This window comes from Sebastes fasciatus, chromosome 9, assembly GCF_043250625.1.
Source record: "Sebastes fasciatus isolate fSebFas1 chromosome 9, fSebFas1.pri, whole genome shotgun sequence".
Taxonomy (NCBI): Eukaryota; Metazoa; Chordata; class Actinopteri; order Perciformes; family Sebastidae; genus Sebastes; species Sebastes fasciatus.
In genome coordinates, this window is record NC_133803.1 from 16,299,205 (window position 1) to 16,324,770 (window position 25,566).

The window sequence follows — 25,566 nt, forward strand, 5'->3', positions numbered from 1 at the left end:
CTGACGGTTCAATCTCCGGCTCCTACTGTCTGCTACTACTCTCCTACTGAACCCCAAGTTGCTTCCCGGGCACTTCACAACAGCCCACTGCTCTGAAATGCAAAGGATGGGTTGCAGAAAAGGTTTGGGAACCACTGGGTTAAATGCAGAGGTCAAATTTTTGTACCTGTATATGACAAAGGTAATAACGTTTTTAAGTTGTTTTTTTTAGATGTAAAGACAATTTAAACAAATATAGCAAGAATGTTTTTAAAGATGACCAAATCTAGCTTTAAATTAGGTTTTCCATGGTCCAATACCTGTATGTGTCCTCCTTCATATGGAAAACTGCATGTTTGTTGTGGAGGAAAGAAATACAAGTCAAACAAAAGGTTTGCTGAAGTATGTGACCCACTACCAACAGGATCTTTAAAACCCAGATTTGTTGTGATGTCTGCATTCCACGTGTGTCTACATCAACAAGTTGTTATCATACAGACAGGCTAAACCAGGTAATGAGATAAGCTATTGGATTTAACATGTAATAAGGAGAAAGGAGTGACAAAAGATGTTCTGTAAATAAGATTTTATTTGTTAGTCTGAAAATGTATAGCAAGTCATATAGTGCCCTATAGTACAGTCTTAATTATCATTATACAATTTACAGTTTTTGTGTTTTTTGTGACGCTATGTCAGTGTAGTGACAAAATATAAAGCATAGAAAAGCTGTGTTACACAAACAAGGTCCAGAGGGCCGGTATATCTTAACATGGTGCGAGTGCACAGTTAAAGGGTTGTTTACAGTTTTACAGAGGAAGTGATTCAGACAACAGCACAACACAGTACCCTATAAATCACCTGTCAGCATCAATAACATGATAATGATATAATTTATTGCACAAGCCAATCTGTATAAACACATTTCTAAAATAAAACAGAAACAATTTCACTTCATCTAAAACGTATAAATTAACAAACTTAATTTCAGAGTAAAACTAGATTTGTGGAAGATTGGTGTTTCTGGCATACTCTCTAATTCCCTCATACCTTTAGATACCTTTAGATATGTTCACGCATACTGCACCACACGCACGCACTCACACACTCACACTTATGCCCCAGTGTGTGCTCAAACACACGTACAAACACACATAAAAATACAAGAAATGCAGAAAGAAGGGCTTAATCAAATCCATGGCAGTCTTCCCCTTCAGCAGCAGCAGCAGCAGCAGCAGCAGATCTTCATTCATAAATACCTGAATCATTCACATCACGCTCATCGTAGCCAAGGCTGTGGAGGGACAGATATTGAAGGAATTCAATTAATCGTGCACTCATCAATGACGTATTTTATATCATATGTTTTAACTGCAAGAGGACTGAGGTCATGAAAGTATCTTCAGCAGGTCAAATAGATGCTTACAACTGGTTTCAAGTCCTCTTTGTCCAAAACCTTTTGCGCTTGGTCTGGAGGAAACTTGAGCATGGATGTAATCACTTTGGCCATCGTCTGTGGATGAGGAGCAAATATATGAATGATGAATTGATTCAAACTAATCGAGCTTGTTCTTTGATAATTAAAGCCCAACAAGACAAAAATAAAAATCAACTCCAGGCCGATCTGCCAGGGAGCATGCATTTCCCCATAAACACGTGGGATAATCAGAAACAGGGCCGCTGTGTAGGAAACCTAACCACCCAACTAACACTAAACAAGGCCAGCATGACTTTAAATGGCAAATCTGCGTCATGCAAGATGTATGTGCTAGCAGGCAGCCTGGGGGACATCCTCGGCACTGGGGTGGTCCGCCATGTTGCCATAAAGACTAACTGTTTGCTGAAGGAGCTGCTGGGACAATCCTGCTGACTTTAGGACCGTGTCAACAGCACTGTTAATTAGGGACATCACTGTTAATTTCACCCAAGAAAACTGGACACAACATGACTTTTATATGGCGTCCTAAACGGTCTCACGGTTTTTGTGTTTGGCGGGCGGAGGTCATTGGGTATACCGCGCATAAAATGGGATGGACTGACTCTCCAATATCATTAGTTATTATTTCAGTGCAATGGTTTTAAATGATCTCCTTTCAACTTAAAAAAAAAGATTAAAAAATCAGTGGTTCTTTCCAAAGCAAACACTGCTGTGTCACATTTTAAGATATGACGTAGATGTAACCATTTGCAACATGAAAAACAGCAGAATTATGATTTAAATAGCCTTGGATTGATGCAAATGCACATCGAAATATCCATCCATCTATTATCTGTAACCGCTTATCCTATTCAGGGCAAATAGGAACTAAAAAACTATAAAATTTAAGCATACAAACAATATTTTTTTTTAAAAGTATAATACTGTAAGTATAAAAAAAGCATACTTTTGTTTCCCGTCCCATCATGTATTCAAACAACACCTTCCTCAGGTACTCATTCTCAGTAGGTTCGCTGCTGTTGTATACCGGTTCTGTGAAAACAAGCACAAACAGCCATTTAATCACCCGACACCTGGTCAGCCACACAATAATGCATACTCGGGTAAAACTGTAATAATCAGCTGACATATTCAAATAATATTTAATGAAGAATGTAACTGATTTAGATAGTTAGATAGCTTCTCTCTCTTTCATGCCTCTCTGGTACTGTTACTGTGCTACATATATGTGAATATGTTTTTAAGCTTAAGTTTAAGTAGCATTTTGGACAGGTCTTTCTGGTATAAAAAGATGATGTAACTCAAGAGACTTTCTGCTTAAATATAGTAAAACACAAATACATAAATAAAGCATTACTATAAGATCTAAATCAGGATTCACTTCTAAAAACAAAATGTTTCTTGTCTAGTTTTTAAGACTAGCATACAACAATGCCTGTCACTGTCAAATACTCTACAGCTGAATTCTGACAACTCACAGCATCATGTTTGTGTTAGCAACCATACTGTATATAAACAGAGCCACTTTCTGCACAGGTATCAGTTCAAATTAAGCACCAACTGTAAGCACAGGAAAGAATGGAGCGAGGCTCAGCATGAGCGCATTAATACCACAAGACTCAGAGAATGAACGTTTTACTTCCACGCCCAAAGCTATAACGCCATTATCCCTCTAAAAAAGCTCTGAATGGGAAACTGTGTTGCAGCATGGACAGGGCTGGTAACACTTAAGACTACTACTGCTGCTTCTACCACTGAAATATCCTCCATCAGGTCTTTTAATATGGAACAACACCCACTCGCTCTCCGCTTATCTGGAATAATCATTTGGACGACACAGATGCACCGAGAGAGGGTTTGTGGGATTAGAGGACGGGAAAAGGTGATAGAGAAGAAGTGCAAACAACTCTTTGATCTCTTGTCTGGAGTAATGGATCACCAATAAATCCCAGAGCCTTTGTCCTCCTGACCCCTTGTTGCCCCAGTGGAGCCTACCATCCCATCCCACATATAAACAGCCCTCTGATCAGCCCTTTCTACCTGAAACCAAAGCTCTGTGATTTAAGTGGGCTCAACAGATTCATAATGAGAGGAAGAAGACGCTTTCACTACTGTAAGTAATCCAAAAGGAAAAACAGGTATTGCATGTGTATTGGAAGTAGAGGATTTGAGAAGTCTGTGTGGGAAACGTTAAGACCAAAAATCTGCAAAACCCATTAAATCCAAGGATGGCTTCTTCACCGCCCCCCCCCCCGCCCCCTTCTGACAGCAGATTCTCTTTATTACACCAGCAGGGAAGCTCGAAGAGGAGGGTCGAATTCACTCAATCTGCCCCATCTCTCGCTCTCTCACACACCACGCTCAGTTTATGATATACTTGGGGATACGGCATTGACCTGCAGTCAGCACCCAGAGGCTTACCGTAACCACAATGCGTATATGTCTAGCCCTAACCCTTACTCTAGTCTAACCTTAACCGAAACCTTAATTATAACCGCAGCTAACCAGTAACCCTTAAAAATCACGCTTAGTTAGCTAAAATGTCCTCAAAGCATAGTTCAACTAGACCACACACCCACACACTTCTCAGGATCTGCATCTCTTGTTCCATCTCTGAATCCATGACGTGAAAACACCAACTCTGAGATCCTACAGAGCAGCTAGGCTATGGTGACAATATCTATACAATTCATATAAATGTATAAGTGATAATGTACAGCGAGCCAGTTGTTGTTGTGAAATAAACCCTGACAGGGCGATGCGACCCCGACGCCCTGAAGGAGTTTATTACACAACAATGACCCGCTAGCTGTACATTATCCCGTTTATTACACGGCTACTTACTTAAGAAATCAATAATTTGACACAAAAATGGTCCGGCAGAGTCTGAGATCAGAAGTGTGTCCATGGCAACGGTCTGTTATACATAGCAACAGTCTACTATAACGAAATAACAGACCATAGAACACCGTAATTGACCAATCGGAATCAAATATTCAACAAAGCCGAGTAATAATCTTGTGTTAAGTGTTAAAAATCCCTATTAGACAAAAAAAGTGATCTTATGCTGCAGGTGTATTTACTGTAGTGTATGTTATGTGTATGTTTCCCATGATATTGCACGGTGTTTAAGCATTTTGCATGGCATCGTTGTGGTGCTGAGCTAAAGGGAAATTGGCTCAAGAAGCAGAACTAAGTGATTCATGGTGTTAACATTACCTTTGAATGTGCTCCCGAGGTGAGTTACAACAGTGGTTCGGTGGAAACATTTAATCTTGTCCTCAAGCGAGTGAATCTACCGTGGAGAAACACACACACACACACACGCATGCACAGATTAATCATTTAAGAAAAGGTTAAGTTTGACCCCAGTGGGTTCATTCTATGCATTAGCCTAATGGTTCTATGGGACATTATCACAGCATTTTGGGGAGCATCCTCGGGGGGATGTTTGTGAGAATGACGACGTGTGTGAGAAAAACTGTGGGAGGCGTTGCTGTGATTGTTTATAGGGTTAAACCAAATGTAAACAGATGTGCTTTGTAATTAAGTTGATGCAGCAGGAGAGCAGTAGCTCCTCTTGCTCGGGGCCACAGAATCCTGGGAATACGCTGCATGGGATTCGCCCGACACTCACTCTCTCAACAAAGCCCTGCTCCTTCAGCCGAGCCTCGCTCAGCAACGTCGTCTTCTCGGCCAGCTGAGCCTGAGGTAGAGAAGGACACAGCATTAATGTTAGTGAGAAGTGGAAGCTTTCTGGGCGAACAAGTAATGCAATGCACAAAGAAAACATGCATCACTGATAGACACATACAGTACTGTCTATCAGTGATGCATGTTTTCTTAATCAAACAATTGTTTTACAGTGGTAATGGACTGGAATGATATGGATCCTAGTAACATACCTGTAGCTCTTCTGCGCTCATCTGTGCCCAAATAAAGAAGGAAAAAATGGAAGATACTGTATGTTAACAATAGAATAAAAAAGATAGTTATAATATTAATACATACATTCAGTCAGTTATGGCGTAATAATGATTAAATAAACAGTGCAGTTTATCTTTAAAGGATAAGTCTACTGATATTCTATATTTTTGTTATTGTCAATAAATCCTATTTAAAAAAACTAAATCAACAACAGGTTGTTCCCACTAGCAAGTATTGTGTTCAAGGAGCAATGTGTAGGATCTGGCGGTATCTAGCGGTGAGGTTGCAGAATGCAACCAACTGAAGCCTGTCCGTGTGTCAAGCATGTAGAAGAGCTACGGTGGCTGACGCAAAAACACTAACGTCCCTCTCTAGAGCCATTTCTTGTAAGAGTAGCGTAGGTCATTTGGAGCAGAGGTGGGAAGTGAGTGGTGAAGCAAGAGAGAGAGAGAGAGCGGCAGGAAAAGTAGCGAGTGACGTTATCGACTCCGGCCCAAACAGGAAAAGTTATCAGAGTTTGGTTTGTCCGTTCTGTGCTACTGTAAAAACATGGAGGCGCAGTATGGCGGACTCCGTGAAGAGGACCCGATCCCTATGTAGATATTAACAGCTAATTCTAAGGTAACGAAAACACAACAATTCTTATTTTCAGATGATTATACACTAAAGAAAACATACTTTAACATCAATTTCTGCCGGTAGATCCCCAGAAATGTTACACATTGGTCCTTTAACATATTGTGTTAAAGTATTGTGCATCCAAAGCCTGATGTAGCTTATTCCTCTGTTCCACAAAGCGCCATTGTTGTCCATAAAACTATTAAAAACACATTAATGAGGCACTTCGTAGCACAGGATGACATGTTCCTTAATGAAGATCAACATGTTAGCACTGTAGTTTATTTTGAATCAACCCCACAGACACAATAATTGCTAGTTAGAGCACCAAATCTGTATTAATCCATCGCTGAAAATACCAACAAATAGGCAATTTAGTCCGGTTTGAGTAATGTTCTCTAAAAGCTGCAGTGCCCAGCTGTTTGAGGAAATTATTTAGCTTTTTTTTTTTTTTTTTTTTAAATGAAACCATATAGTTTGGAGACCCGTTTTGGGAGCCACATACAGGTGGAAGAAGTCAGAAAGGTCTAAGAAATGGACCAACACATTGTTGGTTTTGGTTTTAAATTGTATTTTTTGACAATAAAATGATAGAATAGCACCTGCTTTATCTTTTAAATGCACAGTACAATTAAAAGGCCTGTTCAGACCCAGTTTAGTCTGCACAGACAGTCTAAACTGGACTTCATAAAGAGTGTTTGGTGTGCTGTCTCTATGGAGAGACACACTGACCCACTGTCTAAATGAATAATGGTTTGTGAGGCCCGTAGTAAGGAAAGGCCTCCCTGAGCATGAACCCATACAATCCACCCATAAAGTTATTACCTCACCAGGGAAACATGCAGCAGAGAGAGCAGCGTAATTCTTTGTGTTTGTGTGCATCTGGACAAGGTAGAAGAATCAGCGCAAGGGGTCTCATGGCACCTCAACACCTGGGTAAAATGTCTCCCTGGAGTACTTTTGTCCTACCTGGCCCCTCTCCAGTACGCACATCTTGCCTGCGAGTATTGCTGTGGTATAAATCTAAGGCGGAGAATCACCTCGTATGATGATAATTGAGAACAGGGATCGAGGCTGGCTGCTGCCCCGCAATCTCTGTTTTCCGAAGGGGAACATTCCTGAGTGATTCAAACGAGCTTCACGGCATCCGGCGCGCTTTTGGAGAGCAGCCACACGACTGGAGCGAGAGGCTGATCAGAGCAAAGTATGTGAGCAAATTGTCCCTGGGCTTTTCAGGCGGAATCCTTCAATTACGAAAGCAAGACAAAGGAAAAGATAACCGATATCTGCCAAGTCTGTTAACCTGGATGTGAACTTTTAAATAATAAAAAAAGGTATCTCAAAAAGGCCTCGAGGTACGGACACAAAAAGGCGTCTGGATTAGGTTGTCATTCAAAACTAGTAATGCTTCCATCAGACAGACTTTTTTCCCCCCGAGGAGGAGAAGGAGCTGAAAAAAAGTGATTCATACAGCCATTGTTATTTCATGCAGTCATCGTAAAGTGACTTCACAATGGCTGATGATTTCAACAGAATCACTATACAGATTTAATTTAAACCTCCAGTCTCGTATATAATGGACTTTAATGGCTGCAGGTAGGATTTTCTACATCTGTGAAAAGTGTTCCCGATACATCAACCATTTCTGACACCGATCACAGATGTGTGACCAGGTGAATACGTACAGTGGGTCAGAAATGTTTGTACCTCAGTGGTGTCGAGGCCCTTTGCTTGCAACTCCTCCAGTTCTTTCTGAACCTGCCACACTCTGTCTCCCATCTCCTCCTCTCGACTCTGAAAGTGAAAAGGGAAAAAGAAAGAACAAAGGCTGAGTCATTTCCTATGTTTCATCCGAGCATCACAACTCAAGTATGTCGGTCTAATCAATGCCTTATTGCAGACTGCCCACCCTTCATTTCGTTTGGAGACAGTAAGAGAGACGATGTTATACCAGACGCTGACTGTTCTTAAGTAATCATATGACCGGTTTCCACTTACAGTACATATCATTCAGCAGGCGTTCATTGATGATTAAGTGATGTTTTTTTAGACCGGTGGTTCACTCAGGGAAGATATTTAGACAGATTGTGAAGTAGTGGAATTGATGATTTGATTAAAAATATATATTCACATTAAGTCAGCTATAATAGTGGTTCCCAAACTTCTTCACATCAAGGACCCCTAAACTGACACAAATTAGACCACGTACCCCTATTTGAGAAGATTTTGTCCCAGGGTCCCCCATCTGATAGGATTTTTGCTTTGAGATGGTTTTCTACAGAAAGTGTATAAAAACCATGATTAAAATAGTCATTCATTCTGTTATTGTGTTACTTATAGATGGAATTATAGTGAAAATAATTATAATTATGAATCCCCTTTTTGCTGGGCACCCCCTAACCACCTTCCCTGGAGGTGCCCGAACGCCACTTTGTAAACCACCTGAACAATGTTGTGATCAAGAATGTTCGAAAACTAGTTAGCAAGTGAGCAAAGAAGTTGAAACAGTTAGTTTAAAGTGATAGATGTATGATTGAAATAGTTAAATAATATCAGTTTATGCTAAATTGAAATAAACACATTTGGAGTTGGTGTCAGTGAAGGGGTACTCGAGTTCATCCGGTTGGCAATGTCTGAGAAAAAAGGTTGGGAACCTGGATAACCTGCTGCTGTAACACAAGAATTTCCTCAATTCGGGATCCATCTAGCTCTTCTGATGTCGGATTTTTGTGTAAAATGATTGATTTCTTAAGCAAGTAGCCGTGTAATAAGCGGGATAATGTACAGCAAGCCGGTCATTGTCGTGAAATAAAACCCTTCTGGGCGATGCACTGCTTTGCGTCAGTGGTCCATCGAATCGCCCTGTCGGGGTTTATTTCAAAACAATGACCGGCTCGCTGTACGTTACTCCTTACTGAGGAAGCTGCCAACTAGTGCAGTGAGAGCTTCCAAATGGAGGGTTCATTTCCTTTCCACGGTAAACCTACTGTATAAAATGGGGTCTTGTTTTAGGAAAAATGTTTTGTCAGCGTCATCGTTTTAGAGTACCTGTATAACCTCTTCATATTTCTGAACAGTTCTGTGCAAATCATCCTCCTTCTGGCCAATCGCCTTTCTCAGCTGACTGGCTTCTTCACGATGGCTAGTGATGAGCTCTTCCTCTACAGTCTGGGCCTTCGCTGTGTTCGAGGAAAGGGAAAGAAGCCAGAGTTAGCACATAAAAACATTTATATATTCCAAACCGCTCAGTCACACTTCCCATCTGGAATGTCACACGATTTAACCGTAGAGGAAACAAGGGGAACACGGCAACTCAGACTTTCCAAATGAAATGAGCCCTTAATTTTTGTTCCACCCAGTGTCGAGATTAAAATCATGTTTCCATGTAGTTATTCCCCCCTACCGTTGTACATGAAAGTCAAATCACATTCGCTTTGAGTTTCCATTTTTTGGTTGCCTAAAAAACAGACGTGTACCGAAATGATTTCACCAAAACAAAAGAGAATGATCTCGATCGCTTATTTCCCGTGCTTTACAACACAGCAGTGAATCTCTTAACTATTTTCTCCCTCCTCACCAATGGTCTCCTTCACCGCTGAATCAAGTTCCCTCTCTCTCAAAGCCATCTGTGTGTTGAACTCCCTCATTAGCTGCTTGATGGTAGAGTTGTGCTTCATCTCCGCATCCTCCAGCTCCAGTCTATTAGAACAGATAGCAGAGGAAATGTAGTAAAGTTAGTAAAGACACCACAAGCACGTGTTTAAACACTTGCAACCTTTTCATTATAGATTCTCATTATCAACTTGACATCATAAACTTACTTCAGATTTTTCTCATTCTCCTCCAACAGCTCTTTCTTCATGTACTCCAGGTCGTGATCGTGCTCCTTCCTCAGTACTCGCATGTCTTTCTGCAGCCTGACGAAGTCCTTGTGGATTTTCTCTTTCTCGTTCTTCACCTGACTCAGATTGCTCTTCAGAGACTCCAGAGAATCGCCGTCCACTTCTTGCATCGGAGAGTGGTTTTCCATCTCGGTTTGCTGCACGCTGCTACGTTCCACCTTCACCTCGGCCTCAAGTTCTGGTTGATTTTGTACCTGCTTCATGGTCGCCTGCTGTTCATCAAGCTGGGCATCCTTCTCACTAATTTCTTCTTTCAGGTGCTTTATTTCTGCGAGCAGGTTTCCAATCTGCTCTTCTGCTTCTTTTAGCTTTTCCTTGATTTCGTGCAGCGCTGATTCAGTTTCTTTGAGCTCCCCTTGTTGTGCTGCATCTCTCTGAAGTGAGGACAGCTTCTCTTCATACAAGCTTTTCACTTCCTCTAAAGACTTTTCTTTCTCGAGCCTCTCATTACTCAGAATCTGTTCAATTTCTTTCTCCTTCTCCTCCTTGAGCTTGACGAGCGCTTCCTCGAGTGTTTTTGATTTCTCCTCCAGTGTTTCTGCTTGTTGTTTGCCAGACACCTCATTGCTCTTGATTTCCTCCAGGCCGGTCTGAAGAGCCTTGATCGCTTGCTCTTTCTCCTCGAGCTGCGAGGTTAGCTGTTTCTTAATCTGACCGATTTTCTGCTCGGCTTTCTTCTTCAGCTCCGATACTTTACGAGCGCTCTCTGCGGATAGCTTCTCCTCGGCCGCCTTCAGACTCTCCTCTTTGCTCTTGATGATCTCCTCTTTCGTCCTTTCAAATTCCTCCCTTTGACTTTCAAGCTTGTGTCGACACTTTTGGTTGTCTTCCTCGAGGGAGCGGAGCTTTTCCACCATCTCCTGCTCCAAATTACCGTTCTGGGTGCACTGTATCTGGGTCTGCTGCAGCTGCTCCACCAACTCTCTCTTCTCATCGTCCCTGATGCTGTGCTGCTGTTTGAGGTCGGCCGTGAGTTGTTCGCACTCGCTCGTCTTTAAGGCCAATTGCTCCTGAAGCTCACCGAGTCGACCGATGCTACTCTCCAGCGCCGAGGTGAGCCCGCTGACCTTCTGCTCCTTCTCGCTCAACGCCTGGTCCATCTCGGACTTGCTGATGGACTGATTGTCGATACTTGCCGTCAGCCTTTGAAGGGCTTCGTTCTTTTCGGAGATTTCACGCTCCAGCTCGCCGAGCCTGGTCTGCAGAGACGTGATAGTGTTGTCATTCTGGGTGAGCTTCGTCTCCGTCTTCTTTTCATTCTCAGACAGACTGATCCTGAGTGCGTCTGCCTGCTCTAACACAGACTTCCTCTCCTGCTCTAATCTCTCAATGTTCTCCTCCATTTGAGCAGCAGCCTGTTGTCTCTCTCTCAGCTGATTTATGGCTTCCTCCTTCTCTTTTATGCTACTCGATAGCTGATTTTTCAGGTCGCTGGCGACGCTTTCCAGGTTACTGATGTGCACCTCGTTTGTTTTCACGCTTTCCGTTATGAGCCTGTTTGCTTCGCTCAGCTCCTCGATTTTTAGAGCTTGAGACTGAGAATGATTCTCTTTCTCGAGCGTTAAGGCTTTGACGTGCTCCGTGTGAGCGTTTACCTGAGCAGTCATCTGTTCTAATGAAATGCATAGATTTTTATTCTCCTCCAGCTGCTGGCGGAGATTCTCCTCTAAAGTGCGAATTCTATCTGCTTTAGTGAGGATGACGTTTTTGAGATTCACTACCTTTTTCTGGCTACAGAGCAGTCTGTCTTTCAGCTCTTTCAACCTACATTCAACTCTCTGACAGAGTTCATCAGATCCAAACTCCACTTTAGCCAGAACCTCCTTACAGTGATGCTCCATTTGGTTTCTGATCACCGTTAACTGCTGATTGAACTCTGCTTCCTTGGCTCGCAGCTGAACGGCACTTTCCTCACATTTATTCTGCAACTCCTCGCTTTCCTTACATCTGGACCCTTCCAGTGCTTTTCGCTGCTTCTCTGCTTCCTTCAACTTTCCCGACAAGGTCTTGAACTTCTCTCTGCTCTCTTCCTTCATCGTGTTGAGCTTGTCTTGGAGGGAGTTTCTCTCGTTCAGAGCCTGATTGAGGTTCCTCTCCACTGACTCCATTTGCTGTTTGATCAACGCTCCGCCCTGAGACAAACTTTCGAGTTTGACCGCTGCTTCGTTAAGCTCTTCCTGCAGCTTCTGCACGGTGGTTTCTCGGATTACCAGGTCCTCCTTTAAATCCTTTATATCGCACGACGCTTGCTCGTTTTCCTCTTTGCCTCTGCTGAGCCGCTGAGACATTTCCTCCAGCTCCTGAGCCTTCTCCTGTAGTATGTGTGAGTGTTTCTCCGTTAACTCTTCCTCCTGCTGTCCTAACTTCTCCTGCCAACGGTGCTCCAGCTCCTCGACCTCATGCTTGTGTGTGTCGTGTAGCTTCCCCACTTCCTCCTTATGGTTAGCCTGCAGCTCTGACACTGTACTGCTGAGGCCTTGGGAACTTTTCTGGGCCATCTCGACAATTTTCTCTTGAACTTGCTGCTCCGTCTGCTGAAGCTCTTTCTCCTTCTTTGCGAGCTCCTTCTTCATGTTTTCCTCATTCTGCTGAAGCTTTTTCTTAAAACTCTCGTGCATTTCTTTGGCCTTGTTTTTAAACTTTTCCATTTTTGTCTCCTGTGTTTTCAGCTTAGCTTCCAGCTCAGTTATGGCGTTTTTCATCTTCTTCTCTTGGGCAGCCTTTTCATCATCCAGCTGTTTCTTGAGGCGAGTTTGCTCTTCCTGCTTAGTGTTCAGTTCTACAGTAAACGACTTCTCCTGCTCCGAGAGCTCCTTTTTGGTCTGTTGTAATTGATGCTCAAGTTCTTGAAGTGACTTCTCTTTTTGTTGACAGTCATTCTTTGTAACTTCCAACTGATGCTCCAAATCGGCCAAATCCTTCTTACATTGATCAAGATCCTCTGACATCTTACTTAACTGTGCATTAGAGTCCTTTAGGCTCCCACTTTCCAGCTGGGATTGTGATAAACATTGCTGCAGCTCCTCCAGCTCCTTAACCTTGACATTTAATGTTTGTACAGTGGAATATGACTCCTCTTGTAGTGTTTTTTCTCTCAGGACTTGTTCTTTAATTTCCTTTTCCTTTTCCGTCAGAACAATCCTCAACGCGTTAAGTTCCTCCTTCAGAGATTTCTCTACACCTCCAAGTGACTGCTCGTGCTCCTGTTTGATATTTGCGAGCTCTACATTGTGCTTTTCCATGTGATCCTGAAACCTCTTCTCATGTTCCTGCAGAGCTGAACTATGAGCGTCCTCTGCTGCCGCCAACTTCTCCTCCAGAAGCTGTTTACTCTTCAAAGCCTCAGAAAGTTCAGCGGTAACTGCCTCCAGCTCTGCTTGCTTTGCATCCAGTTTCTCCAAAGTTTTCTGGTTCATGTCTTCAACGTGTGCTTGGAACTGCTGTTCTTTATCTTTCAGAAGAGCCTCCACTTCAGCTCTGTGTTTTTCCTTGAGCTCCTCGAGGGCAGCGTTGTTCTGCTGGGCGCCCTTGTGCTTTTCCATCTGCCCCCGGTGCTTTTCCTTTAAAGCAGAGATTTGCTCTTTGTGTTTAGCCTTAAGCTCGTCCAACTGACTGGAAAGTTCACGGGACAGACTGGATCCATCTTGTGAGATCTTCTCCAGAGAGCTCTCCAGCTCCAATACTCTCTGCAATCACATACACGTAGGTTGTTAGATCATTCTGTAACGCCACAACAGTTTCACAGAATACTGAGACAACTATAAAAACAAATGGTCAATAATTAAAATATTTTGAACAGTGGGATTGTACTGAATCAGTGTCGTTATCACCAAATATTCAAAGCTTCAATATGTGGTATTTCTGTGTAACAGAATAAAATAGATTAATAAAAATATATTCTTTATTTTATGTACATGAGTTCAAAATGATAGGTAGGTACAGTCATCATTAGTAGTATGATTTTATATAAATCCATCTTCTCCTCCCTATGTGTGTGTGTGTGTGTGTATAATTTGTCAGAATGATTTTGAAAAAATATCTAATTGCGATTTTTTTGCCTGATGTTGCAATTGCAATATGATCTGCGATATTAGAAGTCAGGATCATTTTTACATAATTTTGTGATTATGGAGTGATTTTTGCAAGGATCTGTACCAAACAAAGATGTTTTCTTAAGTCTGTAGAATATGATGTGTAGGCCAGGACATCTCTGCAGCACCACAATATTTCATTTTAAATGGTATTTTGACTAAATACATAAATCAAATAATATAAATGCTACTTTTGTACACCAACTAACATGGAAATGAACAAAGATTTTTAGACCGAAAGAGTTCAGTAAGCCCTAATTAATAGGTCTAATATTATCCTAGTAACTAATTTTTTTTTTTTTTTTTTTTAAAAACAACTCACAGTTCTTGCAGCTTCCAGCTCCAGCTGTATCTCTTTGACCCTGTTATCAGCTTCATTCCTCAGAGCCGTCTTCTGCAACTCTACATCCTCCAGAGCCAGAGAGGACTGCTGCTCCCGCTCCTTCCCTAACTGATTAAACTCCCCTTTGCATTGCTCCTAAATACACAAGCAGCACAAGCAGGTCACATCAAAATGTATCTGATTTACTTGATTCTGTTGCGAAATTAAACAAATGAAAACCTTTGGCACATACCACAGCTTTGTTGATTCTGGCACTCATCTCTTCTTCTTTAGCAGCCAAAGCTTCATTGTGGAGTTTTTCCATTTTGGCGACCGTTTCCTCCGATGATCTCTAATAACATTAATAATAATAATAATAATAATAATAAAAAATCAGATTTATATAATGCTTTTCTGTGTTCTCAAAGACAGTTTTCAGGACAACATACATTGTAAATATCAACAAAATGAACCCGTTTTTTTCATGTAAACACTAATCAATGAGTCAATGTTACTACTTAGCTTCTATTAAGTGACTATAACATGTCATATTCAAAGAAACAACCAAAATAGCCGACTCAAGGGGTAATGCCAGTAATATGAATGTACTAATGACTTCTTCGAAATGAAAACAAATGCATGAGTATGCAGCGGACGTCACTTCCTGACCTTCATGATGGTGACGACCTCCTGTTTGACTCGTGTGAGTTCCTGCTGCAGAGTCCTCCTCTCTTCCTCACTGGCCCTTTCGACCTCTTTCACTTGCTCCTCCAGCTGAACCTGCAGCTGCTTTCGGGCCTCGTCCGCCTTCTGAGCTACACCCAGCGCCCGCTCAAGTTCCTCAAATGCTTTTAAGAAAAAAAAAGAAAAAAAACACATCAATAACATGTCCAAAGAAATATATTTAAATGTACACTGACAGAAGTTGTAAGAGGCCCCGGGGTAGACCCCAAACACGTTGGAGATTATATATCTCATCTGGCCTGGGAACACCTCGGGGTCCCCCAAGAAGAGCTTGTAAATGTTGCTGGGGAGAGGGACGTCTGGAATATCCTGCTAAGCCTGCTGCCCCCGCGACCCGACCCCGGATGAGTGGAAGAAAATGAATGGATGGATGAATTTCACTCACCTGATTTCTCAGCCTTCTCTTTCTGTTCCTGTAATTCTTCTTTCTGGGACGTAGTCTGCTGGACCCTGGAGCGGAGCCGCGCGACCTCGTCTTCTTTCATTTCCAGAGTCTCATGCATCTGGCGCTTTGTCTCAGCGATGACCATTCCCTGAAAAGCCATGAAAAATAATCAACCTTTTAACTGTATGGTTCTGAGCAAATGAATTGACATTGAAAATTGATCTTGATTTGATAAGTACTATCTGTGTATTTTACACCCTAACTCAAGCTCAAGTGTCTGTAATTGTTCTTGACTTTAAGTGCTTTCAGCATTCCTCACACAGATCTCATGAGCTGCTGTCCGTCCTGCAGAGCTGGGGTCAAAGTTTAAGGGAAACGATATGGGGCTTCATGGTGTCTGACTCAGAGTAAAAAAACATGTCATGTCTCATACAGGACCTTAAATCAAGATGTGACTAAAGCCCAAAAACTCCTCGCTCACCTTGTCCTGCTCCAGTTGCTCAATGAGGTTCTTGGCATCGCGCAGCTGAGTGATCAACTTAGTCTTTTCCGTTGTGTGCAGCTCCTATAAACACAAAATGTTTGACACAATTACAAATGATAATGTCTCGTACTTCACACAGGGCCATTTCTGATTTGATATGCTTTTGGTCAGATAACTTCAAAATGTTTTCTGCACCACCCAGGATGCCTCACCCACAAGCCAAACAACCAGAGAGTGTACACAAGGCCAGCTAAACCAACAAGCCGACCCAAATTACAGCCCAGTTCAGCAGCAGTGGCGTGTAGTAGCCGTGTCTCTGTGGCACTGCTGTGTAACTAGTGGTTACTAAACAAGAAATGCTGGGATGTCTGTATTTCTGTGTTGTTTGATCTACGCAGCCTTTGGGTTAACAGGTTCAAAAATTCTGATTTTTTTTTTTAAATGTATAATTTTACTGTAAAATATACAAAAAAACAAGCCAATACAATACTCTGTCAACCAGACTGCAAATAATAAATTCAAAAATCCCCGAGCTGAATGTCTGGAATCGCAGACAGATGGTCTGTTTTATGGGATATTTGTCTGAGGCAGATGATGAGCACAGCACAGCCCAGCAGTTCCAGGATGCCTTCATGCTGCTTAAGAGGGCTAAACGCCTGTTAACCTCTGCTTTTCCCGACACAGGAAAGGCCCTGTTCCCAAACAGACGGAAGATTCAACACAACATTTACGGCAAAAAAAATGTCAATCAAAAGACAACACTGACGAGATGTCTATTATCACAGTGTCTGACGTTTGTTATCAGACGCTGCGGAACATCAGAGCAGCGATGGACAAGCTGAACAAACTGAACAAACCGATCATACTACTGAAGCAAAATGTTTTGAAATCAATGAAAGCACCGGTTCTTGTCATGTCAGCGTGATATGACATGAACTCCCTCCTCGTCCTGGAGCTTCGCCAGAGAATTTGGATGTTCGGACTCTGAGAGCCACAGCAATCCACTGTGTCATTGAGATAATTTGAGTTATTATCAGTGGACCGTAAAGCCTCTGGCAGATATTTTGCAGCACATTATTACCCTAAACAGTAAACACACTGTTTTCAGGCCAGCCTCAATTTAATCAAAGCTCTTCATAATTACAGTTTACCATCACATCAATTTCTAGTGAGTGGCTGAAGGAAACTGCTACTTTTTAAAATACTTTGACTAAGTGATGAGTGTAAGCAGATATCATCTCAGATGCAAAATGAAAGTATGACCATGGTCGCCACTCCAGTATCATTGCCATTAAACACATGTTAGCCACCTTCATCTTCTCCAGCTCCTGCAGTCTCTCCTGCAGCTGCTCCTGCAGAGTTTCGTTCTCGCTGCCCAGCTGGGCGCTGCGCTCCTTGTGTGTTCGCATCACTTCTTTGCACTTCTGCAGCAGGTTTTCCTGCCTCGTCACTCTCTTCTGCAGAGCCTCCATAAGTTTGGTTGGATCACTGTTGCCCTCTCCTGTCCAGAAAATAAAATGCACCGGTTAAAAAAAATAACATTAAATAAAAAAAACGATTCTCATAAAAGTCTCATAAACAGTAACTTAATGTTTTGCTTCAAACCAAAATACAAATATACATAAATAATCTGTTTACCCTCAGTGACTTCAGGCTCTACTCCGTGCTCCTTCAAAGGACTTTGTGTGGACGAGTCTGGATCTGCGTCTTCAGATTGAGGGCCGTCGCCATCAGGTGGCAGAGCGGCGCCAGAGACCACCTTGGCTCGTTTCTTCAACAGAGCAACCTGTTAGAAAGAGCAAAAAACCACAGTTAGTGAAATAAACATCTCACTACTTTGGTTAAATACCAAAATCTGGCATTATTCCATGCATACTTCCTTTTGTACATTTAACTTATAATATACATAATACCATTTTTGCTTTTATTTGTACTGTGTTGCAAATATTGCAAGTGCATGAAGGACACTGACCCAATATCTAAGGTTTAAGTTAATATACCACAACATAAAATAAATTAAGTTGATCATGTCTCTGATTTAATGTAAAATATTGCCACATTTATTAATTGATCATTGCAGTAAAATTAGCATTATTAACTTCTTTGGTTTCTATCTTTGTTAATCAGCCATGTTTATTCAAAGTACTGTATATGAGCACATGACTGTAGGTTGATCCGGTATTTGAACATTTTTCAAGTATTGTACAGGTAAAGACTAAACTTCTGCCCGACTTTGTAAATCCTGAAAGCTGCGGACTTTGCCCCACATAAAAAAACATATCCATAATGCAACCATCCATGTACCAACACTTACCTGTGTTTGGAGTACAGTGATCATCTGGTCTTTCTCTTCCAGCGCAGCATCAAACTCGTCTTGTAGGTGTTTCTTTGCCTGCTGGTCCATTTGAAGCTCCTAGAGATCATTCAATATGTTCACTCACACGTAAATATTTCATCAAAGAAGGAAGACAAATATTGACCTAGAGAGACAACAACATTCATGACATATCGCCATACCTCCCGCAGCTCCCCTATCCTGCGGAGAGCTTTATCTTGACTAGAACTGAGGATGACCTGAGGGGGAAGGAGAGCAGAAATGAACATCAGGATATTCCATATTTGGGGAAAAACATAATACCGTATCAAAAATAAAATATGAACCAACATGGTAGTTATAAGAAATTACCTGTGTTTTTTCTTTATCTCGTTGTACTGTTCGGTACGCAGTAACCAGCTGTAAGGTTAAGAAGTGGAGGCAAGTAAAAGGGGAAGAAACAAAGAAAGAAAGGAAGAAAGAACGTAAGAAAGAAAGAGGAAATAATTCATGAGGATACATCAAAGTAGGGCTGCCTCCTCTTAGTTGATGAATTAATCATTTTGGTCTTTATCGGCTAAGATTTCTTTTGTCAGCGTGGTGCTTTTGTGTGATTCTTTGTGGAGAAACTCACAGATCTGTCAATTAAATCAACTAATCGATTAGTTGACAAAATGAGTGTTAAGGCCCCGACACACCAAGCCGACGGTCTGGCGCCGGACAATTTGGGGCCGTCGTTGAGCGTCCGTCGACCTAGTTTTTGCGGCGTGTCCCGCACCGTCGGGTCTAGTCTGCCTGTGTCAGAGGTTTTTTGGCTGATTCATCATGTTGAATCGGCGGCGGAGCCCGTCGGTGAGAGAAATCACTCTGATTGGCTGTTCAGCTTCGGTGCACGAGAAGAGAAACGGACGTGAGGAAAGCAAGCCAACGAGTAAAGTCAAGAGGGCAGAGAGGCTGCACATCTTCATCTCATCTGATCATTCCAATACACGGATAATTTCACAACTACACGGCCATCTGGAATGAAACTAAGTGGTGAGTTAGAGTGGTGTGAAAATGGTCGGCAAACGCCGCTTTGTTTCATGTACGTATCATAACAACGGCTTGTATATCCACCGTCCTCGGTCTTCCGGTTTTCCTTTTTGAATGACAAACACAGAATACCACGATTGGCTGGCTGGTGTGGGGAGTTATTTCCTCGCACGCAGGCGCAGATCATATGTGCTAACTGCCGGTTGGCTGTAGTCTTTGCGGTGTGTTCAAGTGCAGCTTTTTGTCCAAGACAAAGGCGACATGAGGCGGAGCAGTTGGAGGCCTTCGTCTCTGCTAGTTCTTTGGTATCAGCTTGGTTTGTCCCCAGCTTTAGACGACTAAGAATGTCTTTGGTCGAGGACAACCCTACATCAAAGTAACTATAATTATACACGTCTATGGCTACACACTAAACAAGTGAACAACTATACATTTTAAACTTCTGGGAGCTGTTTTCTGTGTGACTCTCACCTCTGAGTACTTCCCTCTGTACTTCCCCAGGCTCCTCTCCACTCTAAGCAGTCGGTGCACCAGCTGCTCTTTGGAGAGCGTCTCTGCGCTTCCTGGTGGCTCCTCAGCCTCACTCTCAATGTCTGAGGGGGGATCGTACGTGGGGGCGCCCGGGGAGTCGTTTTCTCCCAAAGGCGTCAGGGATTCACGCGACGAGCTTCGGACCAGGTTTTCTTTAGAGGGGGAGCGGAACAGGTTTTCAGCCCGAGTGGCTCCACCGCGAATCAACGACTCCATCGAAGGAACTCTTAACTGCAGCTTCTGTGCAAATGACGGCGTCTCCTCTCTCTGTCAAGAAATTGCATAAAAAGCTAATTTCAAACAAAGAATGTGCAAAAGCATTAACGTCAAATCTCGCATTAACATTAATGAAGATCAGATTGGTAATAAAACGCACGTGAGGAGAAGCACTTCCATCCCCGTTGATGCTACCTCTGGGAGATCTCGCCGGTCCTTTAGGGGTGCTCTGCAGATAAAAAGACATTATGAGAGAAAGGAAAAGTGCGCTAGTGGACTAGTGGCTAGTGGTGGCCAGTTAGTCATCCACACCCAGCGTGGCTCTCCCTGATTACTCTGGAGGGAGCAATATTAGTATTGCTGGGAGCAATGCAGGGGCAATGGGTACCCTCATGCAACTTGGAAAAAACAGAGGGGTTAAATACATAAAAGAAGGCATCTCTACTGTACATTAAACAAAAAGGGTTAAAACTAGACTACAGAACAGCCATGAGGTCAGAACAAACAGACAGTTAAAAGTCAAGAAGGAGAGCTGGTATTTGAATTAAAGATGCTTGGCAGTGCCGTGTGCAGCTGTGTTACAAGAGCACGAGAGAGTCGTAACTGAAGATAGTGAACATTTAGCAGCTTAGTTGGTTTAGTTGTTGACTTGTTAGAGGCAGGATCACAGTAAGCAAATGTTCTCCTCCCTTGTCCAGCTCCGAGCTACTCCTTCCTCTGGATGACTGTGCAAAACATTTATGTCCTGTTTCTTGTGGAAAAGTTCTTAATGAGACGGGGGTCACTTCCAGGATCTGTTTTAGCTGATTATGCAGCAATGGGCATTGTAGTTTTTTTTTTTGTGGGGGATGGTGAGCTTTAAAACCAAATGATTAAATGTATTTTCTGCTGCGTTTAGGGCCAGTTGTTTGCTTCAATGAGTGTGTGAATGTGTGTCAACGGACCTAAATAAATATGAAGGCTAATTTAACTGTACGTGCTACTATCTAGAGAGTATATTGATGAAGATTGTAAGAAAACTCCTTATTTAAAAAAGCCGATACTTGATTGCCTTCATACTCAGGTTTATGTGAATGAACAGGACCAAATTTAAAAACTTTACACAGCATACAATACTTACTGACTTCTTTCACTACTTCACCATGTGTGTCTGTCATCCCATGTAGATGCTCGTCACCAAACCAAGACTTGAATGCTGAATCTACTGTGTTTCAGTGCTGCACGTCCAAACACTTCCCAATTCTCACAGACAACAAATGACTGACTATATTCAAAGTGGTTCTGAATCCAAAATCCTCACAATAGTAAAAAATTACAACTGCCGGCTTCATCAAGTACCAACACAAACATTATTCCAAGAGCCAGAAAGATTCCTTGAATAAATCTCTTGACAAATGACAAACATAGCTGTCAAAACAAGTTCGTACTTCCAAAATAAAAATGCAAAAACCAACAAAATGAGTGAATGAACGGATAGTTTGATGGGATTACCGTCATTGGATTGAGCGATTAAAACATTTGTGTTAATGTGAGGACATGTTTGAATAAGGCGTAGATGGAACGTGACAAAGACGCTGTGATGGATTTATGATATTTGTGGTTAATCACAAGACATGACAATGACACCGGTTGTATCTCTAGCTGCAACACATTCAGATTCTCCAGACTGTGGAGCAATAAATTAGAGCTGCACTGATTAATCAATCAGTTGTCAACTATTAAATTAAATCGGGAATTATTTAGAGTAATTTTTAAGAACAAAAAAGTCAAAATCTTCTGATTCCAGCTTCTTTAATGTGAATATTTTCTGTTTTCTTTCCTCCTGTGTGACAGTAAACTGAATATCTTTGAGTTGTGGACAAAACAAGATATTTAAGGACGTCATCTCGGGCTTTGGGAAATACTGATCAACATTTTTTCCCAATTTCCTGACATTTTATAGACTAAACAACTAATCGATTAATCGAGAAAATAATCAACGAATTAATAGACGATGCAAATAATCATTAGTAAAAGCCCTACAATAAATCACTGATCTCTAAATTATACTGTTGTATTATAACTGTTTATATATAATTATATATTTTCAATTCAATTATATTTAGCCGAGGTGTAATAAGTAAGGCATACAATCAAACATTAATTTACCTACTTAAGTGTCTAATGTTATTACAAAATAATCATATCACTGTACAATATTAACAGTACTACATATAAACGGTCGGGGTAAATAACCTAAATCAGCATTTGAAATTAGATTTTGTTTTTTTAAATAGATATACATTACAGGAACTGCAGCTAATTAATAGTCCAAACACAAATATCTATTTACATAAAAAAAAAACATTTCACATTACAGTAACATCAAATATACCTCAAACATTTAAACAGACAAACAAAAATGTTAGCAAAATGATTTTTACTGTATGCATTTAATATCTGTTTGATGACGAATTGTTTCAAATGTCGTTTTTCCTCTCGTCTTCTTACTGCCTCCACATATGAACACACACACATCGTCTAGTTTTTGAGCTCCACAGATGCATCTATAAGGGTGCTCTGGTCTGTTTGTTTATTTGGAAAAGTTACGTAACAGCTTTAAAGAAAAAGCCTCCCATAACTTGTAAAATGAAAACTTAAAACTCTCCAAATAAACAGACTTGTGGGGAGAAGGGACAAAGGCCATCAGGCAACATAACAGGGTGTCTATGAGGCAAGCAACTAAGGATACCTAAAGACAAAGGGGGCAATCTTCAATTCGGTGACAGATTATAAGAAACTGAAAGGTAGGGCAATAAACCAACATACGGCAGAAAGCACACAAGCTTCTATCCCACAATGGAAACCATAACTCCCATTAGATGCAGGGTTAGCCTAGATATGAGATGCCTTCTTGTTTGCTAAATCCAAAGGAAACAGGAGACAGAGAGCAGGGAACAAGCTGTCCCTACTTGGGCCACAGTCCTCTACCGATTCCCCAAAGGCACGGAGACAGGAGGAAGGAACGGGGCAAGAGGAGGAGGAGGAGGCGGAGGAGGAGAAAGATGAGACAGGAAGTGAGGACAAACTCACCACACTGGCTACCTGGGCCGTTTTGGGTTGTTTTGAATGGTCCAGAGCAAAGATAGTATACTCAGAGAGAAAAGCGGGCTCGGCTATCATCCCGGCCAGCATCTGACCCCCGTCAGTGCAGTAACGGGACGAAAGGTAGGGAAAGGAGAGGAACACAGAGAGCAATGAGAAAAACAACACCATGAGTGTGAAATAGCGCAGAAGGGAGTGTCTGGCCAGATCGCCCAGACGAGGCTGGCCGAGAGAGACTGAGATGGATGGAGAGAGGGAGAGAGAGATAGAGAGAGAGAGAGACTACATGGGATAGGAAGAAAAATGAGAAAAGCAGGAAAGTGAAACACTCAATCAACATTAATGTTATGAATAACAGTTTGACATCTCTGCATGTACACTTTTCAGTTATAATGTTATTAAAAATCTGCTAAATCTGCCTCCGATGAGCAAAAATACTTTCAGAGATGTCAAAGTGTTAGAGATTTGTGAGGTGAAAAAAGATGCTGCGATGGTAAGAACCCTCTAAGGTGGATGGGCCCCGAGTTACAACAACACATATGTGCCTCCAAAGGATAAGGGAGAAAGTCCAGTATAGAAACCTGAGCAAAAAGGGGCACGGTCACTCTTCCAGTCTGCGGTGTTGAAGTGTATAGAACTTATTCGTCACGAATAAGCAATTAAGCCCATTTTTAGATCTAACGATCAAACAGCCAAGACTGTAAACATCCATATCCGAGCTCTAAAATAGATTAACATGCTGTTGCATCATCAATCTCTTATTCATAGTCGGTACCTCATCATTACCGGTCTACCTCGGTCTAATGAATCAAAGACGTCTTGCATAAACTTGCCCATATTATCCATGGGGGGGGGGAGGGGAGAAATATTGCAACAAATCAACAGAGAAAGAAAAACACAGAGAGAAGGATACATCAATTATTCATACACGTGTTGAAATATGGTGTGCTCGCCACCAGTAAAAGGCTCTTCCTAATGTATCTAAATGAGAAGGCAGCAGTATAATAAAGAAAAATAACTTGTGTTGTGTCATTAAATGAGCTATATATATATATTGTATGATATATGAAAGACCATATTATAATGTAGATGAATATCTAAAAGCCCTCTATTTTATCTCAATTTCAATTTTTATTGTCCCGTGTGATAATACATGCAGTTAAATGGAGGGAAAGCTTAACAGACCGTACCTGTATATGATGAGATCACAGTGCTGATTGCTCTACAAGATCAGTTATAACAATGTTATTCCGGCTCATGTGTTCTCATGAAATCATAAGGACAGATTGTGTCGTCAGATCATCAGCAGCATACACTCTTTGAAAACTCAAAGCACTACTTGGTCGCTGATTTCCTTTCACTTGGCACAGCAATCAAAAAAGGGGGACTGGTTTGTTATTGTGGGAGCATTAAGCACAACAAAACACAAGACTGACAGAAACATTATTCTGTGTTGGAAATTAGCATATAAGCTGGGGGAGAGAACATGACATTTCAGCGGGCTGCAGTTTGAGCTCAAAGATAAATAAACATGTATCTATCAGAGGCTGACCCCATGCTCACCTCTCTGTCACTGGGAGACGGTGAGCCATCGTGAGGAAACGGAGGGGTTTGACTGCTGCGCCGCTCTCCACTGCCCATCTGCTGGAAAAAATAAAATAGTATCTCTATCAAAACCACAGCCTCCCTCCTCTCCCCAAATTACACACAATCATAACAATGATCTTTCTTATTCTGATAAGGTTTTGGTCCGCTGACATACAATAATTTGATGGACCATTATAATACTGCCTAATATATTCCCAGAGTCTTTGTGCTCTCTCGTCTCTCAGGCCTCCATGGATCGGAGTTACACCTGGATCGTGGTTGCACCTGTTGCCGTGGCCCTGCTTGACACCCACTGCTACTATCATTATCATCAGTATTTTTTCTATTATTATTACTGCTATTATTATTTTCATTCTATTATATTCACTGATGCTATTATTAGTAGTAGCAGTCATGTTTCTAGAGCTGTCCCGAATACCATTTTTTTGGGCTTCGAAGCTTTGGTGAGAAATATTCGAAGGTATTCGAAGCTCTCCATGTCCACCTTTTCAGTGCCCAAGACAGGGCCACTGCTGCACTACTGTACGAACACGCACCTCTACACACAACAAACAGCAATATCCATCTGAGAATAACTACAAATAATGAATAATGTTGTGGGATTATTCCTTATTTCATGAGCTATTTGGGGATTTATACATTATTATTACACACTTATAAGGTCGAACCTTTGAAGCATTCAGGTCACCCCTACATGTTTCTATTATTATATCTGCTATTATTATTAGCATTCTATTATATCCACTGCTACTATATTTATTAGTCCTATTTTCATTATCAATATAAGTGTTCTGATATTATTTTCTATATCTCTATCAAGGTTTCTACCCGTTAAAAGGTAGATTTTTTCTTGCTACTGTTGAACCATTGCATGCTCACAGGGGAATGTTGGGT

At 41.7% G+C, this 25,566-nt stretch overlaps 1 protein-coding gene across 4 annotated transcripts in view; it reads right to left on the reverse strand.

Annotated features, from left to right (window-relative positions):
• Positions 1 to 550: 550 nt before the first annotated feature.
• Positions 551 to 25,566, reverse strand: part of golga4 (golgin A4) — a 27,419-nt gene continuing 2,403 nt past the window's right edge. The window contains exons 2-26 of one of the 4 annotated variants that reach the window (XM_074646286.1): positions 24,628 to 24,705; positions 23,053 to 23,154; positions 20,141 to 20,209; positions 19,705 to 20,031; positions 18,574 to 18,621; positions 18,405 to 18,461; positions 18,202 to 18,300; positions 17,526 to 17,673; positions 17,198 to 17,388; positions 15,885 to 15,968; positions 15,404 to 15,551; positions 14,944 to 15,122; positions 14,528 to 14,626; positions 14,275 to 14,430; positions 9,781 to 13,547; positions 9,537 to 9,658; positions 9,008 to 9,138; positions 8,169 to 8,234; positions 7,667 to 7,753; positions 5,320 to 5,340; positions 5,052 to 5,120; positions 4,634 to 4,709; positions 2,361 to 2,446; positions 1,403 to 1,489; positions 551 to 1,270 (exon numbers count right to left, since the gene is read on the reverse strand). In XM_074646286.1, coding sequence (XP_074502387.1) covers positions 1,256 to 1,270; positions 1,403 to 1,489; positions 2,361 to 2,446; positions 4,634 to 4,709; positions 5,052 to 5,120; positions 5,320 to 5,340; positions 7,667 to 7,753; positions 8,169 to 8,234; positions 9,008 to 9,138; positions 9,537 to 9,658; positions 9,781 to 13,547; positions 14,275 to 14,430; positions 14,528 to 14,626; positions 14,944 to 15,122; positions 15,404 to 15,551; positions 15,885 to 15,968; positions 17,198 to 17,388; positions 17,526 to 17,673; positions 18,202 to 18,300; positions 18,405 to 18,461; positions 18,574 to 18,621; positions 19,705 to 20,031; positions 20,141 to 20,209; positions 23,053 to 23,154; positions 24,628 to 24,705 — 6,312 coding nt within the window. In that variant the 3' untranslated portion in view covers positions 551 to 1,255. The remainder of the gene's footprint in view (positions 1,271 to 1,402; positions 1,490 to 2,360; positions 2,447 to 4,633; positions 4,710 to 5,051; positions 5,121 to 5,319; positions 5,341 to 7,666; positions 7,754 to 8,168; positions 8,235 to 9,007; positions 9,139 to 9,536; positions 9,659 to 9,780; positions 13,548 to 14,274; positions 14,431 to 14,527; positions 14,627 to 14,943; positions 15,123 to 15,403; positions 15,552 to 15,884; positions 15,969 to 17,197; positions 17,389 to 17,525; positions 17,674 to 18,201; positions 18,301 to 18,404; positions 18,462 to 18,573; positions 18,622 to 19,704; positions 20,032 to 20,140; positions 20,210 to 23,052; positions 23,155 to 24,627; positions 24,706 to 25,566) is intronic. The other 3 variants (XM_074646290.1, XM_074646289.1, XM_074646291.1) reach the window with 3 other exon arrangements.